Consider the following 27,195-nt stretch of genomic DNA (forward strand, 5'->3'; position numbering starts at 1 on the left):
CCAGCGCCCGCTCGTACCTGGGAAGATGCTGCCCCCCTCATTCGCTGCCTGCAAGCAGAGGCTGGTGCCCGCTTGTACCCGGGATAACACTGCAGGTTCAGCTTTAGTGTCCAGTTTAGAAACGGGTTAAACATTCTTGATGGTTGCTGTAGCCATTACATCAGTCACTGCGTCCCCCACCCAAGCCCGCTGCTAATTACATGTATGACACATAGGCAGCACACACATCACCCCACCGCACCTTTTAAAGGGAAAGTAAGTGGTTTGCACAGGAGTGTGCACCAACCGACGCAGGTTATGTAAAAATGACTCACTATTGGGGGTGACCCCCGCTGCCCCCCAGCGACCTTTAAAGGGATTATCAATATCGGGCGTGATTTGTACTTGGAGATATTGTAAAAGGATTATAAACAAAGTTCAATCATCATCTACTTATTAGAAAAAGGGGAATCTAATAGGTAAGCCCGATCCTTTTCCCTGGTGGCTGGCGGTTAGTATGTTGCTGCGGTACGGTTTAGGCGGAGTATGTTTAGAACAGTTTGTGCAAAATTTTGCACCTTTTTATGAAGTTGCGAGTCTCCTCCAGCGCCGAGGTGGCGGCAGCTGACCCTGCAAATATGTGATGTATCTGCCAGTGCGCCGCATAGTAAGAAACATCACTGAACATGCGAGCGCCACGTTTGTGAAACCATTGCAAGTTAGTGCAGCACTCAACGGTACAAATGGCAGTCAGGGGCGATTTTTGCCTCCAAGAGGAAGGAATGGGTGATATTGCCCTGTAACCGGACATGCTGCGGGAGAAAACGCCCCGTTCCAAATAATGGCTTCTATTTTCATGCATAACGCAAAACTCACACGATCAGATCACCCCTGTAGGAACGGCCCGCGAGGCGCATCATGGAGTCTCCTGTTGCCGTTCTGCTTTGCTGCGCAAAATGCAACAAAGTTAAACTAACGCAGGTTTGATGAATTATTTGCACTGCAGTAAAGAAAAAAAAAAAAAAGTACAAGGTGAAAAAGTTACGGTACTTCAGTGATGCAACTTATGATACATCGGGGCTTCGGTTCAATTCTTTGCCATTTTCCGGATATGTTTGCTGTCAGTGAATGAGAACGATGCGGTAGATTTACTGATTGGGAGTGATGTAATATGTTGGCACCGCTGTAAATACATTCTTGTGCCGACCGGCAAACGTCACCACGACAGCGGCTGTCTTGACAGTTTCATTTTAGACCAAGGCAGCGCTGGTATAAATTGCACCACGACACTTGTTGTAGGATCGGACACCAACGCGGCGGCACTAGTCAAGGTACGATTTTTTTTTGGCGCAAAAAGTAATATGCACAAATCCTATAGAGAAGCTCCCATCACAGCGCTGACCTGCGTTACTTACTGCACTGATACATTGTGATTGGGTGCAGATGAACAGTAATAGGGGGCTGAACGCACAAGGTGGTCACAATCTACGGCACGGTTCCTGCTGCCAATCCGATATAAAGTGATTTCGTGTTCATGTCTGACCTACCACAACGGCATCCATTATGGGGGTAACAGCACCGTATCATGTAAACCGACCCCAACACGGAGTCATGGATCCAGCGGACGTTTATTGGTCTTTATCTCAAACAATTACCAATGTTCCAGGATCAGGAGTGACTGAATATCTATAAACTGCAGCGGTAACCCAACGCGAGGAGCGGCCGCTGCCGGCTTGTGTAAACAGCGTTGTCCCCGCACAATGAAGCGTGCCGCTGCTTACTAATAGACTCTGGGATTCCATTCTGCTTGCTGCCAGGAATGGAAACATAATTTACAGCCAGAAGCTGAAAATCTGAACTAAACGCTCATTCACACAGTGATGCAATGTGGGTCCAAAAAAACAGACCCGGCCCACGGCATGGGCTGCATATGGCACCATGGGTGTGTGCAAAAAAAAAAGGCAGTCCACATGCATTTAACATTCAGGTTTGCTGCACTTTTTTATGCTCCCATAGACTTTCAAAAACCTGCCGCCCCATCAGTCCGCACACAAGCCATGCAGGCGAGTACACCAATGTGCTATAATGGGTCCGTATGGCGTCCAGTGAGAATACAAATGTGTGAATGGGCACTAATGCTTCTCACAACTGAGCGGTTGTTACAGTTTATCCAGTCCTCTGTGAGATAAACATCCTGGTTTGCAGACGGATACAATGTAACAAACGCCCCAAGCAAAGTCTATTAGAAAACTGCAGCACTTTCCCTTATACGGGACTTAAAGGTGGTTTCCACAGAAAATACTATCGATGACCTATTATCCGGAGGATTAGTCAGCAATAGTCGACCGGCCAAGGTCCGCCACTCAGCTGATCGAGCATTAGCCGTTGATGCCGTTAAACACCGGGGCACAGAATGGAAGCTGCTGCTCTGACCCGTGTAGTGGCCGACCCTTGTAACTGCAGGCCTCACTGAAATCAATGGAAGCAGCACCTGTAATTACTCGGCTACTACACCGAGGTCGGCGCGGCAGACCCCGGCCAATCAACTATCCCGCGTACAGGTCAATAATAGTATTTTGCATGAAAAATCTCTTTAACCTTCAAACCCTAAGAAACCATAATACATAAACGTGCGCAATTACCACGCAACACGAGATGTGCGCTCAAATATGGCAGCAGAAGTCTTCAGACTCAAGGAATGGATGAAGTTCTAGAGGTCAGCAGGAGCTCTGGTCACTACGCCGGTCGGCACACCATCCCCAGGGTTGCTGCACATGGTCACCATGGAGATGGCAAAGTGATGGTGGCCACCCATCACCTCAGGGAATTAGGAATTATTCTCCTCCGCTGGTCCTGGCCATGTAAGCCTCCCAACCAGCCCGCCGGTAAGTCTCTGCAGCTTCGGGACGCTTCTTGGCGGACAGGATACCACGGCCAACGATGATGATGTCAGAGCCCTGGTTAAGGATGACATCATGAGGTGTCTGGTACTGCTGACCCAGAGAGTCTCCTGCAGAGCAAAAACGATGTTCATGAGTGATCGGCGAGCGAAGGTACCGGCCGTCTCCAGCGACTGCTCATACATATAACATAATTCTGCATACAGATTAATAGTGAAGCGGTCAGCAGGCCAATCATGTCTCTGGACTAGTGCAGCCTCGGCTCGCCCTCAACACCCCGTGCCTGTGCTGCCGTCTCCATCGGACGCGTCCGTGCAGGGACGGAGGAGCCGTGAGAAGTCCCTCCATAATGTGGCATCACTCACCTCCTGGCTGCATCTGGACCCCCGGGGTGAGGTGGAGAAACTGCAGCCGCTCGCTTACTTTACCCCCAGAGATGAAGCCGAACACAAACGAGGCGTGCTCCTCTGCCAACGCCACCTGCGGGACAAATCAGAGAATGATGGGTGAAGTCTTATCTCAATCAGCCGCCAGCCCGGACCGCACAACCTACTGCCATGTCTACTTACAGCCGCCTTGGTGTATCCGCCAGTAGCCAGTGACCCCTTGGAGCTCATCTCCGCAATCACAAGGCAGCCTCGCCCCAGTGCTTCGCCAACCTCCCGCAGGCCTTGTACCACCCCAGGGCCGGGCACGGCATGGACGTTCACCACATCAGCCCAAGACGAGATTTTGAAAATGCCACCTGCAGAAAAGAGCGGGTGTCGGATCACAGCGCCCTCTAGAGAGAAGAGGCTGCAGAGAGAACAGCAGATTGTTACCCTCGTACTGATGCTTCACTGTATTCCCAATATCTGCAAATTTGCGATCTTCGAAGATGAGGAAGTTGTGCTGATCGGCGAGCGCCCGCAGCTGCGAGGAGACGTCCGGGGTGAAGTCGCTCAGAATGTCCACGTGGGTCTTCAGCATGCAGATGGAGGGTCCCAGCTCCGCAGCCAGCTGGAGAAGCTCCGCAGAGGCGGTAACGTCGGCCGATACGCACAGGTTACTCTCCTTCTTCTCCATGATGTGGAACAGCCGCTTGGCTACGGGGTGGATGTCGGAGAGGGCGGCGCGGCTGGAGTAGCTGAGGGCGGTGCGGGGCGTCTGGACCGGAGCGCACACTTTATTCTCCGCGATGAACCTCCTGACATTCTCCACCATCTCCGCATCCACCTTGCCCAGCCGCTGCAGGACGTCCATGAGCTGGGTGAGGGTGCAGATGGCATGCAGCCTGATGCCATTCTCTGCCAGCTTCTCCCGGCCGCCTTGTTCTCTGTCCACCAACACAATGGCGTCTGTCACCTGGAGCCCCTCCCCCCTCAACACCTCCGCCGTCTCCAGGACACTGGAGCCGCTGGTCACCACGTCTTCGATGATCAGACAGGTCTGGCCGGGGGTGATGACGCCTTCCACCAGACGCTTCGTTCCTGCAGCGGAAAATAAGAATGAAACATCTGACGTCCACAACCAATGGCGGCCAGGACCGTGAGGTCACATGATCCAGGGTATACGCACCATAATCTTTGGCCTCCTTCCTGCGGATCAGCATCGGCAACAGGTGAGAAGCGCAGATGATGGTGGCGAGGGGCAGCGCCGTGTACGGAACGCCGCAGACCGTGTTATACTGAACGCCGGCATCCTGGGCCGTCTGGTAGAGGCGATCAGTCACCTGCGGGAAAGTCAGGGGGTGATTACAGGGGGCACATGTACCAAATATTACTACTGGGGGGCTCAGAATCATCAGAGCAATCCGCACCCCCACCACGCATTGCCCCCCCCCGGCCCATCAGACCTCCTGCACGCTAGAGAGACGGATTCTGCAAGTGTGCGGGGGAGAATCGATTTCCCATAGCCTGCTAGGGGCGCTATTTGCTGATGACGCCCTCGGTGGATTCCGCAGCAAATATCTGCCCGTGGGCAGGAAGCCTAACCCTGTATCTCCCTGCACCCTCCTGGTGTGAGCCTCTTCCATCCAGTGCCCACCTCCCTCTATTAACCCCAACATGCAGCGCCCCCTCCCCTTATTGCCGCCATGTATTCAGGCCCCCCTCCCCCGCTATCCAGTGTTCATCCTTCCACTATTAACCCCCCTTTTATGACCCCCCCCCGATTGTCTCCTCTCCCACCTTTCTCTACTGCTCCTCTATTCAGTGCCCCTCCCCCTACATCCATTGTCCTCCTTGCCCTAATGCTATCCAGCATCTCCCCTCTATTGCTCCCTCCCCCCGGTTGCTTCCCGGTATCCAGTGCGCCCCCCCCCCCCCATGCAGCCCCCCCAGTATCCAGTGTCCCCCTCCTCCCGGTTGCTTGCTGGCATCCATTCCCTCTTTAGCCTCCTGTATCCACTGTCCCTCCTCCCCGGGTTGCCCCCTTATATCCACTGTCCCCCGGTACCTCCGCACCTGGTTGAGCAGCTCCGGGTGGGACACGATGACTCTCAGGTCGAAGTAGACGGGGGACAGGATGCCGCTCTTCAGGGTGAAGCGGCCAAACTTCAGCGCCTGAACCCGGTGCAGCTCCGCCGCCAGCAGCTCCATCTCCCACGTGTGCGGCACTTCCGCTCCCGGCACCGACACCAGAGGGCGCCAGAGCGCAGCGTCCGCAGCAGCGACACTTCAGACTCCAACAAGATGGCGGCGTCACGTGCTGTGTGACAACAGAAGGGCGTGGCCTGAGAGTATTATAGGTTATTACAGGACGGAGATGGGGCCGGGCTTCTACACAGAGAGGCGCAAGACCTCCAAGTCCATGCAGCCACAAGGATGAATGTGGAGACTTCAGCTGTTCTCCCAGAACTGGCCTCATTGCAGGCGGAGACGTCCGGGAGCAGACCAGTAGATGGGTTGTCAGGACCCAAGTGGGGACCGAACCCCGACAAACACGTTATAATGAAAGCGATGAACCGGAATGTGGCGACAAATCCAGTGACGTCCCGACGATCGCGATCCAAGCGGAACGTTCTCAGGACTCACCGCCAAATCCTTCTTTATAGTCGCCAATCTATAGGTGACATCAGGGAGACGCTGAGAAGTAACCTGCGCCCCAATAATGGGAACACCCCAAAGTACAGGTCACCCCCAAAGAAATATGGCTGCCGGCGGGCGACCAGCTGCTAAGTTACGTCATGTCTTATACTCCAGTCACATCCAGAGCTGCGGTAATATAAAGCTCTGCTGCACTGCATGCTGGGAGAACGTAGAGGGCGATATCGGGCCAACGTGCGATTCACCCGCAAATACAAGGCGGTTTTCTTTAAAACCACTTCCCATGACTTCAGGTAAAAAATGGCGCTCCTCCGGCGCGGCGTTACCCATTGTTCTCAATAGGAACCTCACACGCCGTGCGATGCGTTCTCCAGCCCCATTGAAGACAACGGACGAGGCGTTCGCAACGTGCAAACCTCGTGATTTTCTCGGATGTGTGAAAGCGGCTCCTTTATTCTCCCATCGGACCGCAGCGACACGGAGACGACGCAGAAGCCTCAGGGTGCAGCTTTGGGGGCGAGTGGAGTATTGGGGCTGTTTAACTCCGCCCTGAAAAATTGCAAAAGTGATGGCGCTGGACTCAGTATATGTCGAACCAGAATGGTGGCGTACGGAGCCGCCAACCGGCTGCCATTATGGAGTCTGACAACTTCCGGGATGAAGTATTGTTGCATGCAGCGCCAGTTAGTGTAGGACGGTCCTAGAAGTAGTGATGGCGCCTCCACCGCTCATGCGACCGCGGCCCTACGGCTCGTACACGCGGCTGTGTTTGTTCACATCAATGTATTTTTTCATACAGTGCGAATGCGTCACAACCGACCTTGGTGCGCATTTGTGCATCGCAAGAGTCCACTGAAATCAATGGGCACGACGCGCAGAAAACCGGCGAAGTCGCTGTACATAGACGCACAATATCAGTGGGATTTTCAGGATTTTTTTTTGCGCACACAAATACACACCGGAGTGGCGAAATCTGCCGCCATAAGCACATCTCTGCCGCAGAAGTACAGCGTACCTGTGCAGCCAAAATGCCCTTCCGTCTGTGTGAATAAGCCCTGAAGACTTGAATTGTCTGCAGCTCTGGAGGTGACTGGAGCACAAAACCCGCCGCAGCGATCCTCAGCGGAGCCGCAGATCCACATGGGCCGCAGATCCTTCGCAGTGGGACGCCTTTTTTTGTACACAGACTTTTAAGTCATGTTCCTCAGTATGCTTCGCTCCATCGGCCTGAAGGACACTGCTCTCTCCTGGTTTTCCTCTTACCTATCTGACCGCTCTTTCAGTTTCTCCTTTGCTGGCTCTACCTCCCCTCCTCTTCCCCTTGCTGTTGGGGTCCCCCAGGGCTCTGTCCTCGGCCCCCTTCTCTTCTCTATCTACACAGCCCCTATTGGACAAACCATCAGGAGATTTGGCCTCCAATACCACCTGTACGCTGATGACACCCAGCTATACACCTCTGCCCGTGACATCTCTGCACCCTTCCTCCAAAACATCACCAACTGTCTGTCCGCTGTCTCTAACACCATGTCCTCTCTCTACCTAAAACTAAACCTCTCTAAAACTGACTTACTGGTATTTCCACCCTCCACTAACTGACCTCCTCCTGACATCTCCATCTCAGTGTGTGGCACCATAACTCCTAGACAACACGCCCGCTGCCTTGGGGTCATATTCGATTCTGATCTCTCCTTTGCCCCCTACATCCAATCTCTGGCCCGAACATGTCAGCTGCACCTCAAGAACATCGCAAGAATCTGCTCTTTTCTCACTGTGGACACGTTAAAAACGCTCACTGTCGCCCTCATCCACTCTCGGCTCGATTATTGCAACTCGTTGATCGGCCTCCCCTGCACCAGACTCTACCCTCTCCAATCCATCCTGAATGCGGCAGCCAGGCTCATCTTCCTGTCCAGGCGCTACTCGGACGCCTCTGCCCTGTGCCAGTCACTGCACTGGCTGCCCGTTAAATACAGAATTCAATTTAAACTCACTACCTTCATCCACAGCGCAGCGCCCCCCTATATCGCCTCCCTCATCTCAATCCATCAACCAGCCCGGGCTCTCCGCTCTGCTAACGAAACCAGACTGAGCACCCCACTAATTTGAACTTCTCATTCCCGCCTCCAAGACTTCTCCAGAGCAGCACCGATCCTCTGGAACGCACTACCAAAGGCTACCCGAGCAATCCAGGACTCGCAGAACTTCAGGCGTGCTCTAAAAACGCACCTCTTCAGGGAGGCATACCACATTCCCTAAACCGACTCCTCTGTATGCCACCTGATAACATGCTCCCTGACCTACTGACTGCAATCCCTGCTAGCCATCATAAACCGCTCCTGCAGTCATACTGTTTCTGCCGTCACACGGCTAAATGTCTGACCATTGTCTATGTGCATAACAACGCTCACTCTCCACCTCGTCATACCGCGCACATCTCCAGCCCGCCATACCGCGCACATCTCCAGCCCGCCATACTGCGCACATCTCCAGCCCCTTTACCTTCTGTATCCCCCCATTACTTGTAGTATGTAAGCTCGTTGGAGCAGGACCCTCACCCCTATTGTATCAATCAACTGATTACTATGTAACCGTGGTTCTGTAATGTTTGTATTGCCCCTGTCTATGTAAGCGCTGCGGAATATGTTGGCGCTATACAGATAAAGATTATTATTATTATTGATTCCGGCGCAGATTCCCATTGGGACTCAGATTTTGTGTCCGTTTTGCGCAGTGTGAACAGCGCCTGAGACACGGAGCCGCAGCGCTGCAGTATATGTTGGCGCTCTGTAAGCAACAGGAAACAATATATATAATTTTAACCCTTGGGTTGTTTGCTGTTTCTGCTGTAAAAAAGCGTTCTTGTTCCCATAGCAACCAGTCAGAGCTTAGCCTTTGTGATTGGTTGCTACGGGTAACGCAGCCATTTTCACTCAGATCTGATAGATCTCTTTTTTCCCTCTAACACTTTCAAATAAAAAAACTGCGGTGATGAAAATGGCGTAAGAACCGCGATCACATTTTTTCTTTACATGCAGTTTTTCCTAAAAATGCATCTAATGTCAGCCTGCGGTCTTCTGATGCGGAAGTAACGTGACTTAGCGCCAAACCTCAACACATCTCAGCAAAGATGGCCGCCTGCAGGTTATAATCCACTATGTGCAGACGGGTAGCGCTAAGCGGTGATCATGTTTATTACATTTGGCGCGGTTGTGCGCTGATCGGGGAGCTGCTGCTCAGATTTACGGGGAATTCTACAGAGGCTCAGTGAATATTAAACATCAGTGAAACCGCGAGGCGAGCGGAGACGGATAAACTCTTTATTTCACACTGTACAAAGCAAATATTAACAGCGAGATAACGGCGCTACACAAAATACCTCAAAGCCGCAAACACGTCCGGCCGCACCGGCACTTCATGGGTTACCAGTCAATTATCATTTATTATACCGCCAGCAAGGCATCCTGGGAGTCGGGACGGCGCCGATCAGCAGCTTCTATGGATTCCCTGCAGTTTGTGTCACCATGATGAACACCGCGGTGTGTGAGACCCGTAGAGGGGCGCGGCGTACGTCCACGAGCCTTCACAGGGGACCATACACACGAGATTGAATATTCTGCAGCAGCGTTATCGAATGCGCCAAAATCCAAAGCGCCATGCTACGGATTTTGAGGTGGAATGAAAAATTGTAGATTTGCGCCGGCAATTCCCGACCAATATTTGCAGTTAGCCGTGCAGATTTTGGGGTGGAATTCAGAGACGACGTATTCTGTAACGCTGTTGTGGAATAGTCCGTCCCGTATGAAAAGCCCCTAAAGGTGCGATCATCTGCAGGACGCAGAACGTCAGTTGTAGGCATCGTTATAAATCCAGCGGCGCCCGTGATTCGCAGGTCACCTTTCTCCGTGCCTCGTGACTTCAGTCGTCCATGACTTTGCCCCTTCCCTAATGTGCACAGACATCTCCTCTAATGTATGCAGGCCCCTCCCCCAATGTGCAGGCTTCTCCTCTAATGTATTCAAACCCTCCCCTGTGCACAGGCCCCTCCCCTAATGTGTGCAGACTCCTCCTTCCTGCACAGGCCCCTCCCCTGCACAGCGTACTGCTTGTCGTTCCATGATGCAACCTTTGCAGCAGGTGTCAGGCTCCGCCCTCTATACTATTTCCCTTCGCTAAGCCCCGCCCAGACAGTATACATTTAGGCTATGGCGCCGATCAAGCGCAGTTTATTGCCACGGCTGTAATCTGGCGGTAATAATCTGCGATCCGATCGCGCCTTCTGACTATAACCTTAGACAAGAGGAATCCGGCAGCTTGAGATGGTGCATCATGGGAAATCTGATGGGGGCACATACTTATTAGTTAAATCGTGGGAGGACTGGATGACTGCTTGGAGGGGGGAGAGTTTCTAAGGAAATTGCGCCCCAATCCTGCTATTCACGCCGCGCACCGGATTTATTATGTGTTTTAGACACTTTTGCGCCTCTCTAGATTGTTCTGAAGTTTCCAGAAAAGTGGGCGTGGCTAAGAGTCGTAAACTACAGTAGAATGCGCCATTGTTTGGATTGATACTGATGGAAGATACACTTTGCTTGTCGTGACGCCACGCCAATTCTTTTACACAGCGTGTAATAAACGTGCCGCAGCTTCTCTAGTTTTATGGGGTCTCCATCATTAGGGGGCTGATGATAAATCTCCACAATGATCGCTCGGTGACAGCATTACAGAGAAGGGGCGGAGTCTATGGTCACTGAACATGGCGGCCGATCCTCACATGGCCTGTGTTAGCGTGGGGTCCCATTGGGGTGAGGTCACTTTGTTGGGTGACCCCATAAGTAGCGCTAAGGACCTCCCACTTGTAAGTCCTGTACATACAGCAGTAATGTGAGCTACAACAGTCCATATCCTCAGTGTTGGTGTATATCTTAGCGCCCGCGGCGTCCTGCTGCTGCTCGTCCTCCCCGCAGGCTTCTATGCAGATCCGGATCTTGGGGATCCACTTGTAAAATCACAGTGACTTGTGTTCATACCACCTCCTCGACGTCCTGATGAGAGGATGGATGATGGCAGTACTCATGGGATAAGAATGTTAGACCGGCGCTTCGCTCCTGGGTAAAATGGCGGCTCCGCTGCTCTGACTACCCAATGGCCACTGTGCACTCGTATGTATGAGTAGTCTAAGACACTGCCTGCTGCTCTGATTGGTCAGCACTGGCCAATCGATGCCCAGTGTCCATCGGGTAGTCAGAGAAGGCGCACCGCCATCTTTGTTTGTCCAGGACTGCAGCGTCACTTTAATGACAGTTCGGCTGAGAGTACTCAGGTAATGATAAAAGTATTGATGAGTACTTGTGGGATAAAGAGTGTTATAAGAATATTGATGAGAGTCTTGATGAAAAGCATTCATGTCCTGAGGATTGATGAGAGCAATAATGATAAAAGTGCTTAAAAAAAAAAAAAAAAAAAAAAAAAAAGGTGCTCGTGTAACGATGAGAGTATTGCTGGGAGTCCTAAGGCTGCCTGTCCAGGGGCGTATTTTCATTGCGTTCCCAGTGGCGATAATCTGGCCGCGGGGAACACAATGAAAGCTTTCCATAGCGTTGCTATGGAGTGCGCTTCCCCCCCGTGAGCGGAGAATCATAGCGATTCTCCGCTCGCGGGCGGCAATTCGCAGCATGCTGCGGTCAGCCTATCTGTCAGAGAGGTTGATACTGGAGATCCGGCTGCCGGCTGCTGCTCCTGGGCGGCGGTATCCCGCAACGCCCGTCGACAGGCAGCCTAATGATGGTGCTTATGTAATAATAAACGTCCTGATGAGAGTGCCTGGATAATAGTATGAGTCCTAATGAGAGCGCTTGTGTCCTGGTGAGAGTATTGATGGGAGTCCTTCTGTAATAAGGATATTCATAATGAGTATTGATGAGAGGACTAAGGACAACAATGAGGATACTTGTGAAATTATGAGAGTCCTGATGAGAGTCCTCATATACTGAGTATTGATGAGAGTAATAATGAGAATTCTGATGAGAGTCCTCATGTACTGAGTATTGATGAGAGTAATAATGAGAGTGCTTGTGTATTGATGAACTTATGTGATGACAGTATTGGAGAGACCTAATAAGTTCATCAATACATAAGCGCTCTCATTATTACTCTCATCAATACTCAGTACATGAGGACTCTCATCAGGACTCTCATTATTACTCTCATCAATACTCAGTACATGAGGACTCTCATTATTACTCTCATCAATACTCAGTACATGAGGACTCTCATCAGAATTCTCATTATTACTCTCATGAATCTTCAGTGCTTAAGTACCCTTATAATTACACCAGTACTCTTATTAGGTCTCCCCTCAATACTGTCATCACATATAAGTACTTGTGTAATTATGAGGGTACTTAAGCACTGAAGATTCATGAGAGTAATAATGAGAATGCTGATGAGAGTACTAATATACAGAGTACTGATGAGAGTACTGATGTAATGATGAGAGCATTCATGCGAGTCCTGATGAGAGTACTCATATTAAGGAAAGTAATAATGTGTATTGATGAGTCCCGTTGTGAATACTCATGGAATGCTGAGAGTAACGATGAGCGGGCGCCATCATAAATGAATCACCATCTCTGTATTTTGCCCCAAGCCGGCATTGATAATACTGTAGATTAACCCTGCACCTCTCTATTACCAATTCCATCAATAGTCATCACACATCTCAGTGCTGGCGGCTAAGAGTCCAGCGTGGCCCCCTGGTGGCAGGATGACATAGTACATTCCTTCATCATGCTCCACCTTGGGGTGATTTCTAAGGCTCCTCCGGTGAGTGCCGTACTCCGCTCAGTAGGATGATACAGCTGTCTGTTTAACCCCTTCATCCCCAAAGACTTCATCGTAAAACCCAAAGTCACAAATAAATAAAGACATCTCTCCATCCATCCGGTCGGGGGAGGGGATGGCGTCCAGTGATTGCACAGTGATATCTCCGATCTCAGTTCCAGTCGCCGGATTGTTTCACAAGACGCGAGATATTTACGGTACGTCGGGATCCAGTGTCTGAGGAGCACCGGGGTCATGTGACCATAGCAGCACCGAATGTTCAAATCGGAAAAAGAAGAATTCACACAGGACGTAACAAATGTGGCGCCACAGCGAGGACACGCCCACCCGAGCCACGGATTTGGCTTATGACTGTACTCCGACAACTACATCAATGGATCAGTAACCTGCCTGCGTGTCCTTCATGTGACCGGCGTGCTGCGATTGACAATGAAGCTCTTGCCATTGGGGAGCGGGCGGGCGTCATTCTGGTGTTTGCGCCTTTCTATGAAGGCAGCCAGGCGCGTCGTGTCCAGGGGGACTTTGGAATAGTTACTGTAATGGGGCTGAAGCCACGGATGGAGGAGGCAAGTGGCCACTGTGGGCCTCCAGCGGGCGTCCTCCTGCAGCATCGCCCTGACGAAGTCCTGAGCGGCCGGACCGACGCTGGCGAAATACTCCAGCGGGAAGGAATAGTCCACGCGGCAGATATTCATACACGTCTCCTCACTGCTCTCATCCAGGAAGGGGGAGACGCCGCTCAGCATGACGTACGTTAGCACCCCCAGACTCCAGATATCCGTCGACAGCGACACCGGCGTCCCTTTAATGATTTCTGGCGCAGCAAATTCCGGGTTTCCCAGCAGCTGGTGCGTGTAATAATGGCCGGAGATTTGCATGGCGTCCTCCAGGTCGATGATCCGCACCCGCGGCACCGGGATCCGGAGGTCGATCATCAGGTTTTCAGGCTGCGGAAACCGAACAAAGAAAACTCAATGTAATTATCCGGTACCGGAGACGGCACAGCGGCTGCGGGAGGCGAGGACAGGGAATGGCGCAATGGGATTTCTAGAGGCTGGCCGCAGCATCTTCCAGGAAATCGCAGACTTTAGAACCCAAAAAGCTCACCTTGAGGTCTAAATGTGCTACGCGGCAGCTGTGCAGATACTGGAGGGCGCCCAGGATGTCCCGCACGTAAAAAGCCACCTTCTCCTCCATTAACTCATCATGGTTCATTAAATACTCCAGCAGCCGCCCGTCCTCCATCCTGAAAGAGGCGAAACTCATAAATATAGAAGATCCCCAACCACAAAATATCCGAAAAACGATATAATCCGCTACATCGAATATTGGAGCCAGAGGTAGTCTGTCTCAGACATTGTGCAGCTCTTCCCTGCTCCATACTTTACACTACAGCACTGCTTGTTCAGATTGCTGTGTATAAGCAGAATTTCACCAGGAAGTACAGGAGATGAAACTAAACCTCTAGTGAGAAGAGGAGGATTAATTGGAAACTGATGATTTATACAGCCACCACTAGGTGGAGCTCTGTATTTACAGAGTTATACAGCTGCCAATAGAGGGAGCTCTGTATTTACAGATTTATACAGCCGCCAATAGAGGGAGCTCTGTATTTACAGAGTTATATAGGCACCATTAGGGGGGTGCTCCCTGTATACAGATATATATATATATACACACACACAAAACTAGAGGGAGCTCCGTGTTTACAGATTTATACAGCGCCCACAAGGAAGAATTCATTACACTTACACACTTACACACTTACACACACACAAGAGGGAGCTCACTATATACAGTTATACAGCCACCATCGAACTCTAGAATACATTCCCATGTAATGTGCTCCCTCTAGTGGTAGCAGAAAGAAATCATTTATCTAGCTTCTTATGAATGACTTCAAGAATCCTAGACTGGTAGAGTTGGAAGGGACCTCCAGGGTCATCGGGTCCCCCTGCTCAGTGCAGGATCACTAAATCATCCCAGACAGATGTCTGTCCAGCCTTTCTTTGAACACTTCCATTGAAGGAGACTTGGGGATCCTTGTATGTATTAGGAAACCCTCAATTGCGCTCCTTTATATCACCCTATGACAGGGGCAGCAGGGGGACGTCTCTGATAGTGGAGGTGTGATGTATATGACCTACTACTCACAGGTCCAGTACGAGGATGTAGGAGCTGGCAGACTCATAGGTGTCGTGCAGGGTGATGTACTGCGGGTGCTGCAGGTGCTGCAGCAGGGCCGCCTCATGCGCCGCTTGTTCTCGCTTCTTCAGTTTCTTGCTGACAAACTTCACCGCGACGTCCTTCCGAGAAGTTTTCTGGACACATTTCTTCACTACAGAAAACCTTCCCCTGAACGGAGGAGAAAGAGGAGGATGACAGAGGGCGACGGGACTGAGGAGGAGGGCGATAGAGAGCGACGGGACTGAGGAGGAGGGCGATCGAGAGCGACGGGACTGAGGAGGAGGGCGATCGAGAGCGACGGGACTGAGGAGGAGGGTGATCGAGAGCGACGGGACTGAGGAGGAGGGTGACAGAGAGCGACGGGACTGAGGAGGAGGGCGACAGAGAGCGACGGGACTGAGGAGGAGGGCGACAGAGAGCGACGGGACTGAGGAGGAGGGCGACAGAGAGCGACGGGACTGAGGAGGAGGGCGACAGAGAGCGACGGGACTGAGGAGGAGGGCGACAGAGAGCGACGGGACTGAGGAGGAGGGTGACAGAGAGCGACGGGACTGAGGAGGAGGGTGACAGAGAGCGACGGGACTGAGGAGGAGGGTGACAGAGAGCGACGGGACTGAGGAGGAGGGTGACAGAGCGACGGGACTGAGGAGGAGGGTGACAGAGCGACGGGACTGAGGAGGAGGGTGACAGAGCGACGGGACTGAGGAGGAGGGTGACAGAGCGACGGGACTGAGGAGGAGGGTGACAGGGAGCGACGGGACTGAGGAGGAGGGTGACAGAGAGCGTCGGGACTGAGGAGCAGGGTGATAGAGAGCCACGGGACTGAGGAGGAGGGTGATAGAGAGCCACGGGACTGAGGAGGAGGGTGACAGAGAGCGTCGGGACTGAGGAGGGGGGTGATAGAGAGCGTCGGGACTGAGGAGGAGGGTGACAGAGAGCGACGGGACTGAGGAGGAGGGTGATAGAGAGCGACGGGACTGAGGAGGAGGGTGATAGAGAGCGTCGGGACTGAGGGGAAGGGTGATAGAGAGCGTCGGGACTGAGGGGAAGGGTGATAGAGAGCGTCGGGACTGAGGGGAAGGGTGATAGAGAGCGTCGGGACTGAGGGGAAGGGTAATAGAGAGCGTCGGGACTAAGGGGGAGGGTGATAGAGAGCGTCGGGACTGAGGAGGGTGATAGAGAGCGACGGGACTGAGGAGGGTGATAGAGAGCGACGCTGCAGAACGGGATTGAGGAGGAGCAACAACAAACAAAACAAACAGTCCAAATGCTGTTGCAGTCGGACAGGTAGGGGGCGCTATGGATTTACCTTCCTATCTCTTGCTGCTCCACGTACATCTGCTCAAAGTTCTCCTTCCAGTACACGGTGGATCCATCGGCATTTGCATCTAAACAGACAAAATGTCAGCTCTTGGGTCAGTCATCCTTTGGTTGGGATTGGTGTCCGCTCTCGGAGTAACTCAGAATGGGGGGATGTTGGGTCTGGTTTCCGGGGGCCCCTCAGGCCTTTGTGTTATGCGTTAGCTCCCAGCAGAAAATCGGGGGCCACAACTCACCGTTTTCAGGCAGCCGGAAGGGTTCGGAGGGGTCACTGGGGAGGCTGATACCCCAGGGGTTGCTGGCGCTGACTCTGAACTGGTAGGTGCCTCCGGGTCTCAGGTCTTCCAGCACAAGGTAAGTGTCCAGGGTGCAGGCAACAAATTGTTGCCAAATTGGGGAACCTGCGCAGAAATGGCGAGCTGATCACATGACACCACAGCAGAGACACGCAGAGAAGCGAGGAGGGTATATCACCTGCCGCTGCTCTCTGCTGCCCCCTCGTCCCCAAGCCGGGGTGGTGATACATATGTGACTCCGCCCCACTCACCTTCATCCTTGTACTCCACCGTGTACCCTGATATGGTGCAGTTGCCGGTGCTGGAGGGCGGTAGCCAGCGGATTATGACCGAGGTGCTGCTTCTTTCCTGAGCAATGGGCTGGCTGGGGGCCCCGGGGACACCTGCAGGCGGAACACATGATGGAGCTCGTGACGTCAGGAAGCAGGAGTCTCAAATCCTCATTATTGGACCCCCAGTCACTATTATATGGCCCCGTACTTTATAAGTCAACTGTAAATCTGTCATTGGCACAAGTCCATATTATGAGGCATGTAGTTCGGAGGAGCCCGACCCCTCAATACACCCTTCTGTATACTCTATGGAGAGTTTTTTTCGGGTATTATGGGGGTTCCAAAGCCGTTTCTCGCCTCTATACTGAAAGTGCAAGTCCAGTAGAGCTTAGATAGAAGACACGACTTTCTGATATTCCCCTTGTTGTTCTTCTCCCGATCCACCCACTGCTGCTGGCAATATCGCGCTTGCTCTGGGGTTGTCATGGTAATAACAGGCAAACTCTGCAAACTCTTTTTATAAAAGTCCATCTGTAAGGTTGTGTCCACATCAGAGGACAGTGCTGGATGCCGCGCTATTTTTATGTCCAAAGTGACGGATACCGCGATAAAACGGGATGGACCGCATTATAAATCAGTTGGGTCCTTCGGTTGCCGCTGTGTCCGCTGTGCAACTGTGTCGTTTATGATGGAAAACGGAACACAGAGGTCACATGACAAGAAGTCTGAGAAAACAGTCAGCCTTCTGATGTGACCGTGACAACCCCAGAGCAAGCGTGATAGTTACAGGACTGCAGCAGCGAGGAGATTGGGAGGAAAAAACGAGAATATTTGGGATCCATTGAGCCCTTTCTTGTAGATTCTCTGTAATAGCAGTTACAGAACAGATTGCACACAGTCACATCTCGCTGCCCCTCCATACCTTGCACTTTGATGGTGGCAGATGTGGAGGCGGAGCCATGTTCGTTGGATGCCACGCAGGTGTAGATGCCACTATCCTGAGGCATTAGGTTGCAGATCCTCAGTCTGATGTCTCCAGACTCACTACAAGAGTAACAGAGAGAACACAAGGAGTACGCAGGATACCCGCAGAGCCACAACCCAGGGAAGCAATTAGGCCATGGTGGACCCAAACGTGACTGTGAAGTCCGAGCAATAAAACCACGACTGACCATGGTTATATCCAGAGGCTGAAAGCTTCTCCTGACATAGTCCTGCTCACACAGCTGAAGGTTTGTTCCAATGTGTTAAGCCCCCTTTACCTACAACGATTATCACTCAAAATTCTTTCAAATGATGGCTTTTGAGCAATAATCATTGCGTGTAAATGCTTCCGTCTTTCACACTTTGGCTGAACGATGATTTTTAGGTGAGCATAAAATCCATCGTTCAGCCAGAGAGAACATAACGCAGACAGCACGCAGTGTTCTGCACAGGAGCACTGATTACATTGTATTCAGCTGACAGCCCGTGAGAGAACAAAGGAGCGCTGATTACATTGTATTTAGCAGACAGCCCGTGCGAGAACCAAGGAGCTAATTGCAGAGCTCAGACCACCTGATGTGATCTGCAAGCAGCTCCTGGAGGCCCCTTTACACGCAAATTAAGCTAATAAAGTGCTAATGGGCATTAATGTTCATTAGCATTTCATGCAAAATGATCACTAGAACTCATTTACACGCAAAGATCGTTTGAAAGATCTTTGCGTGCAAAAAAGTCTTTGTGTGTAGAGCTATATCAGTCCGGAACCCAGGACAGAAGTGAGGTTTGCTATGTTTTTACATTGTTACATTGTAACAAACCCTCAGCTGTATGCAGTATTAGATCTGTGCAGATTTTCAGCCTAAGGCCTCCTTCACACAGATGCTTTTTACTGCTAATCACAGTTTAACACTCCCATTATTTTGAATGGGGCTGCTCAGATAGCCGCTCGATCGCAGCGCTCTCCAGTGCTGCGAGTTTCGAGCGGTCGGTTGTATTTTTGCCCGCTTAGTGCACCTCATCAATGATAAGGGGTGCTAAACTCCGCTGTCAGCCCCAGCTCCCTGCGTCCAAAAGCGAAAGTGAAATTATGGCGCTTACCGCGACGCATGTGTGAGGGAGGCCTAAGACTATGTTCCCATGAGTCGGATTTGTTGCAGCATTTCCATAAAATGTGCTCGTTAAATCCGCGGCTACTGTGAAAATCTGCACCAAATCCAAAGCTGCTGCAGACGTGGCGCCGATTTACTGCAAAATGCAGACTCTCCATTAGGCCGTATTCACACGGCCAAAAACATTGTGCGAGATTGGTGCGTTGCGAGACGCACAAATATAAACCCCATTCTTTTGAATAGCGTCACACACATGAGCGAAGCTTTCCTGCATGGCGCCACAATGCGATGCAGGAAACACATCGCAGCATGTCCTACCGCCTGATACCGCACTCGCCTGTGTGAAGTTAGTCTTAAAGCCTATTGACTGCAAACCGCAGCGTATCCGGCGCTAATACTGACGGGGATTCAAGCTCTGCTCCGTAGGTCAATTCTGCAGATTTTCTCAGCAGCATACGGAGAGAGTCTGAAAACCGCATCGACTTCAGTGTTATTGTAAATGCTGCAGATTTTCCATGCGGCAATATCCGCTGGGGAATCCACCCTGTGCGAACATGGCCTAACTAGTTGAAGAAGAATGTTCCTTTACTGACAGCAAGCAGAGCTCTTAAAATGGTGAACTGAGACACTATGGCGGAAATGTACTAAGCCCGGCATTTGCCCAGTAAGATGTCTCCCAGTGCACGGCGCACGCCTCGTCACATATTCTGCGCATCTCGTCTCCTCCGTGCATCTTCACTGCTGGTCCCGACCTGGCATAAATTACACCCATTTCTGTTGGTTTAGGGCAGCACTTACCCCCTCTGACAAGCCCCGCCCACTTTTTGGAAATGTGGTAGGGTCAGTGCGAAAGGAAGAAAAGTCGCAAGCATAACTTGTGCACAATTTAGCATCTTTTTCTATGCCAGTATTTTGGCGTAGAACATATAGTAGATGTCCCCCAAAGTATAATAGGAAGTTGGAGAACTTTTCGTTATACGCTGGTGAAGCTGTATTTACATAGGACTGCAACAGCGCTGATCAGCCTGGGTACACACAGTCGCACTCACCTGGCCGTCATGGTGTAGGCGCTGCTGTCTCCGTCCAGGACGCTCTGATCAGGCCCTTTCCATGTGATGTTCGGCTTCGGTCGTCCACAGACTTTACAGTGTAGGGTCACAGTGTCGCCCACTACACAGATGATGTCCACCAGGTTGAGGAGGAACTCCGGGGACACTGTCCATATAAACATTAGATACATATGATGGGGTCATCTATGAAGAGCGGGTGGGACTTCTAGTAAGTAGTTAGATTTTGGGCAGTTCCTTGGTCTCTCAATCTAACCTAGTTCTGAGTGCCCCTCACCCTTGTAGCGATTGTCCCCCTTTTATCATCAGGTCATTTTTTTAAAGGGACTTTCCAGTCCAAGACTATTGATGACCTATCCCAAGGTTGAGAGCTGCAGTACCATACTGGGCCACTATACCAGGCAACTCTTGTGGTCAGCCGCAGTCCCTTCACATAAGCCGATTGATGGGGTGTTGGACAAGCAGTAATCTGCTGTTGATGACCTACAGAAGGACATCAATAGTTTGGGACCAGAAAACCCCTTAACGGTCAAAATCGCTTGCGCAAACCGCAGACAACAGGACCAATTGGTTTTAATAGGTTCCCTCACATTCTGCGTTTTTGCATCGTGCTCTATTTTTGTGTTCATTTGCGCATCCAAAGCACTATAATTGTCTATGGCGGTGCGCAAATGCGCACCCTGTCCACACGAAATCTCACAGAGAATTGTGCGATTTTGCAGTGTTAATTGATAACATTGGTTCAGCCGGTTCAATCACAGAGCGGGTGTCTCTCACGGTGATGTGAACAGGACGGCAGCATGGAAAAGTATGATAAGCAGCACTGCAACACACGTGAAAAAATTCTGAGAAAAGCCTTTGTTTCCCTAATCCAGAGCTCCTAATGCCCTGCACAGACACAAAGTTACACAAAGACATTCTGCCTGTCTGCAGCCACCACTAGAGGGAGCTTAGGAGCTGACTGCAGACTTTTCATACAATGGGCTCCCTCTAATGGTAACTGCAGGAAGACAGAATAGGGCAGATTTACTAATACTGTCTAAGGCCCAATGCCCACGTGCGGATTTTAATCATAAAATCCGCGTGTCTCCCGCGTGGGAGATCCGCAGTTCCAAAAGCCCATTAGTATCCGCAGGGCAAATAAAATGCATGCAAATGTAATTTTTGTCCCGACTTGCGGGCCGCATGCGTAAAGGAATCCCAGCATGCTTCCATTGAAGCCATCCGGAACCGCGGCATACCCGCAGCTGTCATTGTGCTGTGTCGCGAATCCAAGGGGAGAGCAGGAGATTAAAAAGGAAAAAGCGTGCACGGCACATGTGAACGGCACTGTGCCGGTGTGCCAAGCACATTCGCTGGGCAGAAGAGAGAAGATCCGGCCACGATGGAGTGGAGACTCGTAGTGTTCGAACAGGTGAGTATAATGATATTTTTGGCTTCATGACTGCGGGCATGGGTGGAAACCGCTACGGTATTCCACTGTACATGCCCGTGGGCATGAGGCCTAAGGCCGAATGCACATGGCCGGGCAGGATTCCGACTGCGAGAATCTGACCCTGTGCCCCGGTATTGGCCCCTGCGTACCTGTCCTGTCTTCTTCTCGCTGCTCTATGGATGTGCAGGCTGGCACGGTACCGCACATGTGCAGTGCAAAGAGTTGCGCCGGCCATGACGCGGATCCGACGTGTGGCAAACGGCTTCCATTGACTGCAATGGAAGCCATCCGTATGAGCCTGTGCGAGGTTTGCACTGGAATAGTACGTGCTACGATTTCCCCCCGCTCATTGGCATGGAAAATCGTTTTGCTTAGCATGTCCTATGGGCAGTTTTTGTTGCGGGATCCAGAGGTGATCGCTCACTCCGGATCCCTCAGTGCAAATACGCCCGTGTGAACTGGGCCTAATAGCCAGTATAAACATAGACTGGACCCCTAACCTTATACCACTTACTAGTTGGCTTAATCTGTGCAAAAATTGCGCCAAAATTTGGCAAATTTTCGACACACAGTATCGTATATAGGTCACGACCACTTTTCATGAAGCCACGCCCCTTTGCCAGACAAGTCGTTAAAAGTGTCTATAAGCACGATAAATGCAACGGGTCTATAAGCACTATAAATATGGCGCAAACCATATAAAGGGTTCTGCTCCATTATGGAAGCAAAAAAAATTGCACCCACCGGCTGAACGGACCCCACTGACTATTCATTCCGTTTCCGTCTGAACTTCTGGTATTTTACAAGGCAAAATAGCGCAGAATTCAGCGATGGAAGTTCCGAACAAAGTCTCCAACACGGTTGTGAACAGACTTTCCTGTCCCAATTCTCAATAGTAAATCTGTTTCAATATTATCACTTAAAGGGTCGTTCCCAACTTGGCCAAACATGGCGGGATGTGAACATTGCTCTCTACCAAGTGGCTGGTATGCTACAAACAGCCAAGTTCAGCTGAAGTAAACTATTTCCATAACTGTGAAGCTACGGAAACAGCGTAACTCAGCAGAGCTTGGCTGTTTCTGGCACCCCGACGACCTCGTACAAAGTGGTGCTCTCCCACGTCAGACCTGTTTGACCGAGATATGAACACCCCTTTAAATCTCCATAGTTGTCATCTTATCCATACAAGAAAGGAAATGGTCACGGTCACTCACCTTCCTGTATGAAGTTTGGATTCATGATCTAAAAGAAAGAAAGTGAAACTCTTCTCAGTTACCTTATAAGGATGATAATAATGCCCTACCACTGCCTTCACAACCCACCTGAATCCTATGACTACGGACCACCAGCTATGTAATCAACTCTGAGCAGTCAATTGCCGACTTAAGAGGAGGGGAAGGCTCCTGCTGCAGTCAGTGACCAATTGAGATGAGGGGCAGATGAGTGGGAGAGGCTCCTGCTGCAGTCAGTGACCGATCTGAGATGAGAGGGAGATGAGTGGGAGAGGCTCCTGCTGCAGTTGGTGACTGATCTCAGATGAGAGGGAGATGAGTGGGGGAGGCTCCTGCTGCAGTCAGTGACTGATCTGAGATAAGGGGCAGATGAGTGGAGGAGGCTCCTGCTGCAGTTGGTGACTGATCTGAGATGAGGGGCAGATGAGTAGGGAAGGCTCCTGCTGCAGTTGATGACTGATCTGAGATGAGGGGCAGATGAGTAAGGAATGCTCCTGCTGCAGTTGATGACGGATCTGAGATGAGGGGCAGATGAGTGGGGGAGGCTTCTGTTGCAGTCAGTGACCGATCTGAGATGAGGGGCAGATGAGTAGGGAAGGCTCCTGCTGCAGTTGATGACTGATCTGAGATGAGGGGCAGATGAGTAAGGAATGCTCCTGCTGCAGTTGATGACGGATCTGAGATGAGGGGCAGATGGGTAGGGGAGGCCCCTGCTGCAGTTGATGACTGATCTGAGATAAGGGGCAGATGAGTAGAGTAAGCTCCTGCTGCAGTCAGCGACTGATCTGAGATGAGGGGCAGATGAGCGAGAGAGGCCCCTGCTGCAGTCAGTGACAAATTGAGGTGAGGGGCAGATGAGTGGGGGAGGCTCCTGCTGCAGTCGGTGACCAATTTTAGATGAGAAGCAGATGATTGGGGGAGGCCTCTGCAGCAGGTGATGACTGATCTGAGATGAGGGGCAGATGAGTGGAGGATGCTCCTGCTGCAGTTGGTGACTGATCTGAGATGAGGGGCAGATGAGTGGGGGAGGCTTCTGTTGCAGTCAGTGACCGATCTGAGATGAGGGGCAGATGAGTAGGGGAGACTCCTGCTGCAGTTGATGACTGATCTGAGATGAGGGGCAGATGAGTAAGGAATGCTCCTGCTGCAGTTGATGACTGATCTGAGATGAGGGGCAGATGAGTGGCGGACGCTTCTGCTGCAGTCAGTGACCAATCTGAGATGAGGGGCAGATGAGTAGAGGAAGCTCCTGCTGCAGTCAGCGACTGATCTGAGATGAGGGGCAGATGAGCGAGAGAGGCCCCTGCTGCAGTCAGTGACAAATTGAGGTGAGGGGCAGATGAGTGGGGGAGGCTCCTGCTGCAGTCGGTGACCAATTTTAGATGAGAAGCAGATGATTGGGGGAGGCCTCTGCAGCAGGTGATGACTGATCTGAGATGAGGGGCAGATGAGTGGAGGATGCTCCTGCTGCAGTTGGTGACTGATCTGAGATGAGGGGCAGATGAGTGGGGGAGGCTTCTGTTGCAGTCAGTGACCGATCTGAGATGAGGGGCAGATGAGTAGGGGAGACTCCTGCTGCAGTTGATGACTGATCTGAGATGAGGGGCAGATGAGTAAGGAATGCTCCTGCTGCAGTTGATGACGGATCTGAGATGAGGGGCAGATGGGTAGGGGAGGCCCCTGCTGCAGTTGATGACTGATCTGAGATGAGGGGCAGATGAGTGGCGGACGCTTCTGCTGCAGTCAGTGACCAATCTGAGATGAGGGGCAGATGAGTAGAGGAAGCTCCTGCTGCAGTCAGCGACTGATCTGAGATGAGGGGCAGATGAGCGAGAGAGGCCCCTGCTGCAGTCAGTGACAAATTGAGGTGAGGGGCAGATGAGTGGGGGAGGCTCCTGCTGCAGTCGGTGACCAATTTTAGATGAGAAGCAGATGATTGGGGGAGGCCTCTGCAGCAGGTGATGACTGATCTGAGATGAGGGGCAGATGAGTGGAGGATGCCCCTGCTGCAGTTGGTGACTGATCTGAGATGAGGGGCAGATGAGGGGGGATGCCCCTGCTGCAGTCGGTGACTGATCGGAGATAAGGGGCAGATGATTAGGGGAGGCTCCTGCTGCAGTTGATGACTGATCTGAGATGAGGGGCAGATGAGTGGGGGAGGCTTCTGCTGCAGTCAGTGACGGATCTGAGATGAGGGGCATACGAGCGGGAGAGGCCCCTGCTGCAGTTGGTGACTGATCTGAGATGAGGGGCAGATGAGGGGGGATGCCCCTGCTGCAGTCAGTGACTGATCGGAGATAAGGGGCAGATGATTAGGGGGGGGGGGGGGGGGGGGGGGGGGGGGAGCTCCTGCTGCAGTCAGTGATGGATCTGAGGAGATGAGCTCTCATCACTGGTGTCACTCCTTCCTCCCGGACACTGCCATCCAGTGAGCAGTTCGGGTATAACTACCACCCTATATCACTACATTGAATATCGTTGTGCTTCTACCTTGCAGCAGTCACCATGTTTGATACCCGATATGGTGGTGCAGCCAGTTGTCACTTTATAACAGTTACTGAAGAAATGATATAGTGACAGAGATGGTTACTAACTGTACAAAAATGGCTGCTACTGCGGGATAAAAATGTTAACAACAATGGTGGAATAATTTGGCAATTGCAAAGTTCTGGGTGGAGATTCTCCAAGTGTGTCCTTCCTCCAGCTCCTCCACCCATCTCAGGATCCTCTGGAGGGCCCAAGTTCTGACACTACACTGAGGCCCGGCCACCAGAGGGTGATAATCTTCTGTGGATGTAGAATGCCCCAGTCTTGAACAGCTCACCGATGACCCCCAATAACCATTTTCACTCATAGGTCCACATTACACCCTCTCAATACCGCACCATCACCTGTGCCGCCCCCCCCCCCCCCCCGTCGCTGCAACAGGTGTCACCCATTAGTCATGTTAAGTCTCCGCTTCTGCGCTAATCATTGCAGCTAGTTATAAGACTCCTACCCCCATTATGGTGGCTGACCCCCATGATCCTACCTCCATACTAGCGCTGGGGTCAAAGTCATCGCACTCGGACTCCTCAGAGCTGTTGTGATCCTGTTTGCCGAGTGAAGCAAGAAAAAGATCAGTAAGAAACAAGACACAAACATATCTGCAAAAAAGTCGCAGAGGCAGCAAATCTGGTTAGAGCTGCGCCATCTTCACGTCACAGCGTAGGTGAATATGGTTATAACGGCGCCATCTTCACGTCACCATCCCTGGAGGAAGAAGCCACGCTCACCAACAGATACTGACCCTTAGTTTACTGCTCCATTTATATATCCTACCCAGAGACAAGCAAGCCGATTGGCTGCTATGGACGATACTCCCACAGATCAAAATGATCCAGAATGCCGGATACGACAAAAGATCCCTATGGCCAGGAACAGGCGGTCACAATGCAGGTAGAATAGACGGACGGCGGTTCTTTGGACTAGGTGATATGTTTGGGTCATTAGCAGTGCGGCTGCTCTGGTTATTGCAGGTTTAACACAGAAGATATAATATGCCCACAATATGGCCGCCTGAATCCGGTCTTCGTTACTTCCATTGAATATATCCACATAGCAAAGTTCAATATTTCAATGAGCTGTCGGATCCACAGGAAGGACCCCCCATCCTTCAGGGTGGTTGAAGCCAGTTTATGCTTCCTCCCCCTCTTGGTTCATTATATCATCATTTAACATCCCCGTTTCCCTATTAGGCTTTACTTCCATCGGCGTTGGAGGCTCAGTTACTGAATTCCGTTAAAATCCTGGATGAAATGGGTCCTTTGGTTCTGGTATTTTGGGGTTTTGTAGCTCCGCAAATAGAGACAAAATAGACGTGCGAGTGTGAAGAGGGCCTAATAGATGTGTTTACATCTCTCACTCCTCTGCTTGACGTAGACTGGACACATTCATTGATGTAGACTGGACAGATTACATCTAGAGACTGAACATTTGCCCTGACCTAGTCCTGCTCACACAGCTGAGAGTTCGTTACAGTGTATCAGTGTTGGTAACATGTAACAGTCTGGAGTCAAGGATCTTTACCACAAAAAATGCATATACCAGATACAATGTAACAAACCTTCAGCTGGTGGAGTCACTGTGTACATACATTACTTATCCTGTACGGATCCCGAGTTACATCCTGTATTATACTCCAGAGCTGCACTCACTATTCTGCTGGTGGAGTCACTGTGTACATACATTACTTATCCTGTACTGATCCTGAGTTACATTCTGTATTATACTCCAGAGCTGCACTCACTATTCTGCTGGTGGAGTCACTGTGTACATACATTACTTATCCTGTACTGATCCCGAGTTACATCCTGTATTATACTCCAGAGCTGCACTCACTATTCTGCTGGTGGAGTCACTGTGTACATACATTACTTATCCTGTACTGATCCTGAGTTACATCCTGTATTATACTCCAGAGCTGCACTCACTATTCTGCTGGTGGAGTCACTGTGTACATACATTACTTATCCTGTACTGCTCCTGAGTTACATGCTGTATTATACT

The 27,195-nt window shown here is 51.3% G+C and overlaps 2 protein-coding genes across 2 annotated transcripts in view; both read right to left on the reverse strand.

The window, feature by feature from the left end:
- Positions 1-1,588: 1,588 nt before the first annotated feature.
- On the reverse strand, positions 1,589-5,496 carry UMPS (uridine monophosphate synthetase). The gene is made up of 6 exons (XM_066575302.1): positions 5,324-5,496; positions 4,437-4,590; positions 3,701-4,348; positions 3,449-3,624; positions 3,245-3,359; positions 1,589-2,989 (listed from the first exon to the last, which is right to left on the reverse strand). The coding sequence occupies exons 1-6, from the start codon at positions 5,456-5,458 to the stop codon at positions 2,814-2,816; spliced, it is 1,404 nt and encodes a 467-aa protein (XP_066431399.1). The 5' UTR covers positions 5,459-5,496; the 3' UTR covers positions 1,589-2,813.
- Positions 5,497-12,356: 6,860 nt separating this feature from the next.
- The window catches only part of KALRN (kalirin RhoGEF kinase), a 282,007-nt gene continuing 267,168 nt past the window's right edge, over positions 12,357-27,195 (reverse strand). The window contains exons 51-60 of the mRNA XM_066575309.1: positions 25,679-25,738; positions 22,630-22,657; positions 19,963-20,128; positions 17,743-17,864; positions 16,800-16,931; positions 16,489-16,653; positions 16,242-16,320; positions 14,900-15,100; positions 13,853-13,991; positions 12,357-13,692 (exon numbers count right to left, since the gene is read on the reverse strand). Of these exons, the coding sequence (XP_066431406.1) occupies positions 13,147-13,692; positions 13,853-13,991; positions 14,900-15,100; positions 16,242-16,320; positions 16,489-16,653; positions 16,800-16,931; positions 17,743-17,864; positions 19,963-20,128; positions 22,630-22,657; positions 25,679-25,738 (1,638 nt within the window). The 3' untranslated portion in view covers positions 12,357-13,146. The remainder of the gene's footprint in view (positions 13,693-13,852; positions 13,992-14,899; positions 15,101-16,241; positions 16,321-16,488; positions 16,654-16,799; positions 16,932-17,742; positions 17,865-19,962; positions 20,129-22,629; positions 22,658-25,678; positions 25,739-27,195) is intronic.

The sequence above is a fragment of the Eleutherodactylus coqui genome, chromosome 8, assembly GCF_035609145.1.
Source record: "Eleutherodactylus coqui strain aEleCoq1 chromosome 8, aEleCoq1.hap1, whole genome shotgun sequence".
NCBI classification, from domain to species: domain Eukaryota; kingdom Metazoa; phylum Chordata; class Amphibia; order Anura; family Eleutherodactylidae; genus Eleutherodactylus; species Eleutherodactylus coqui.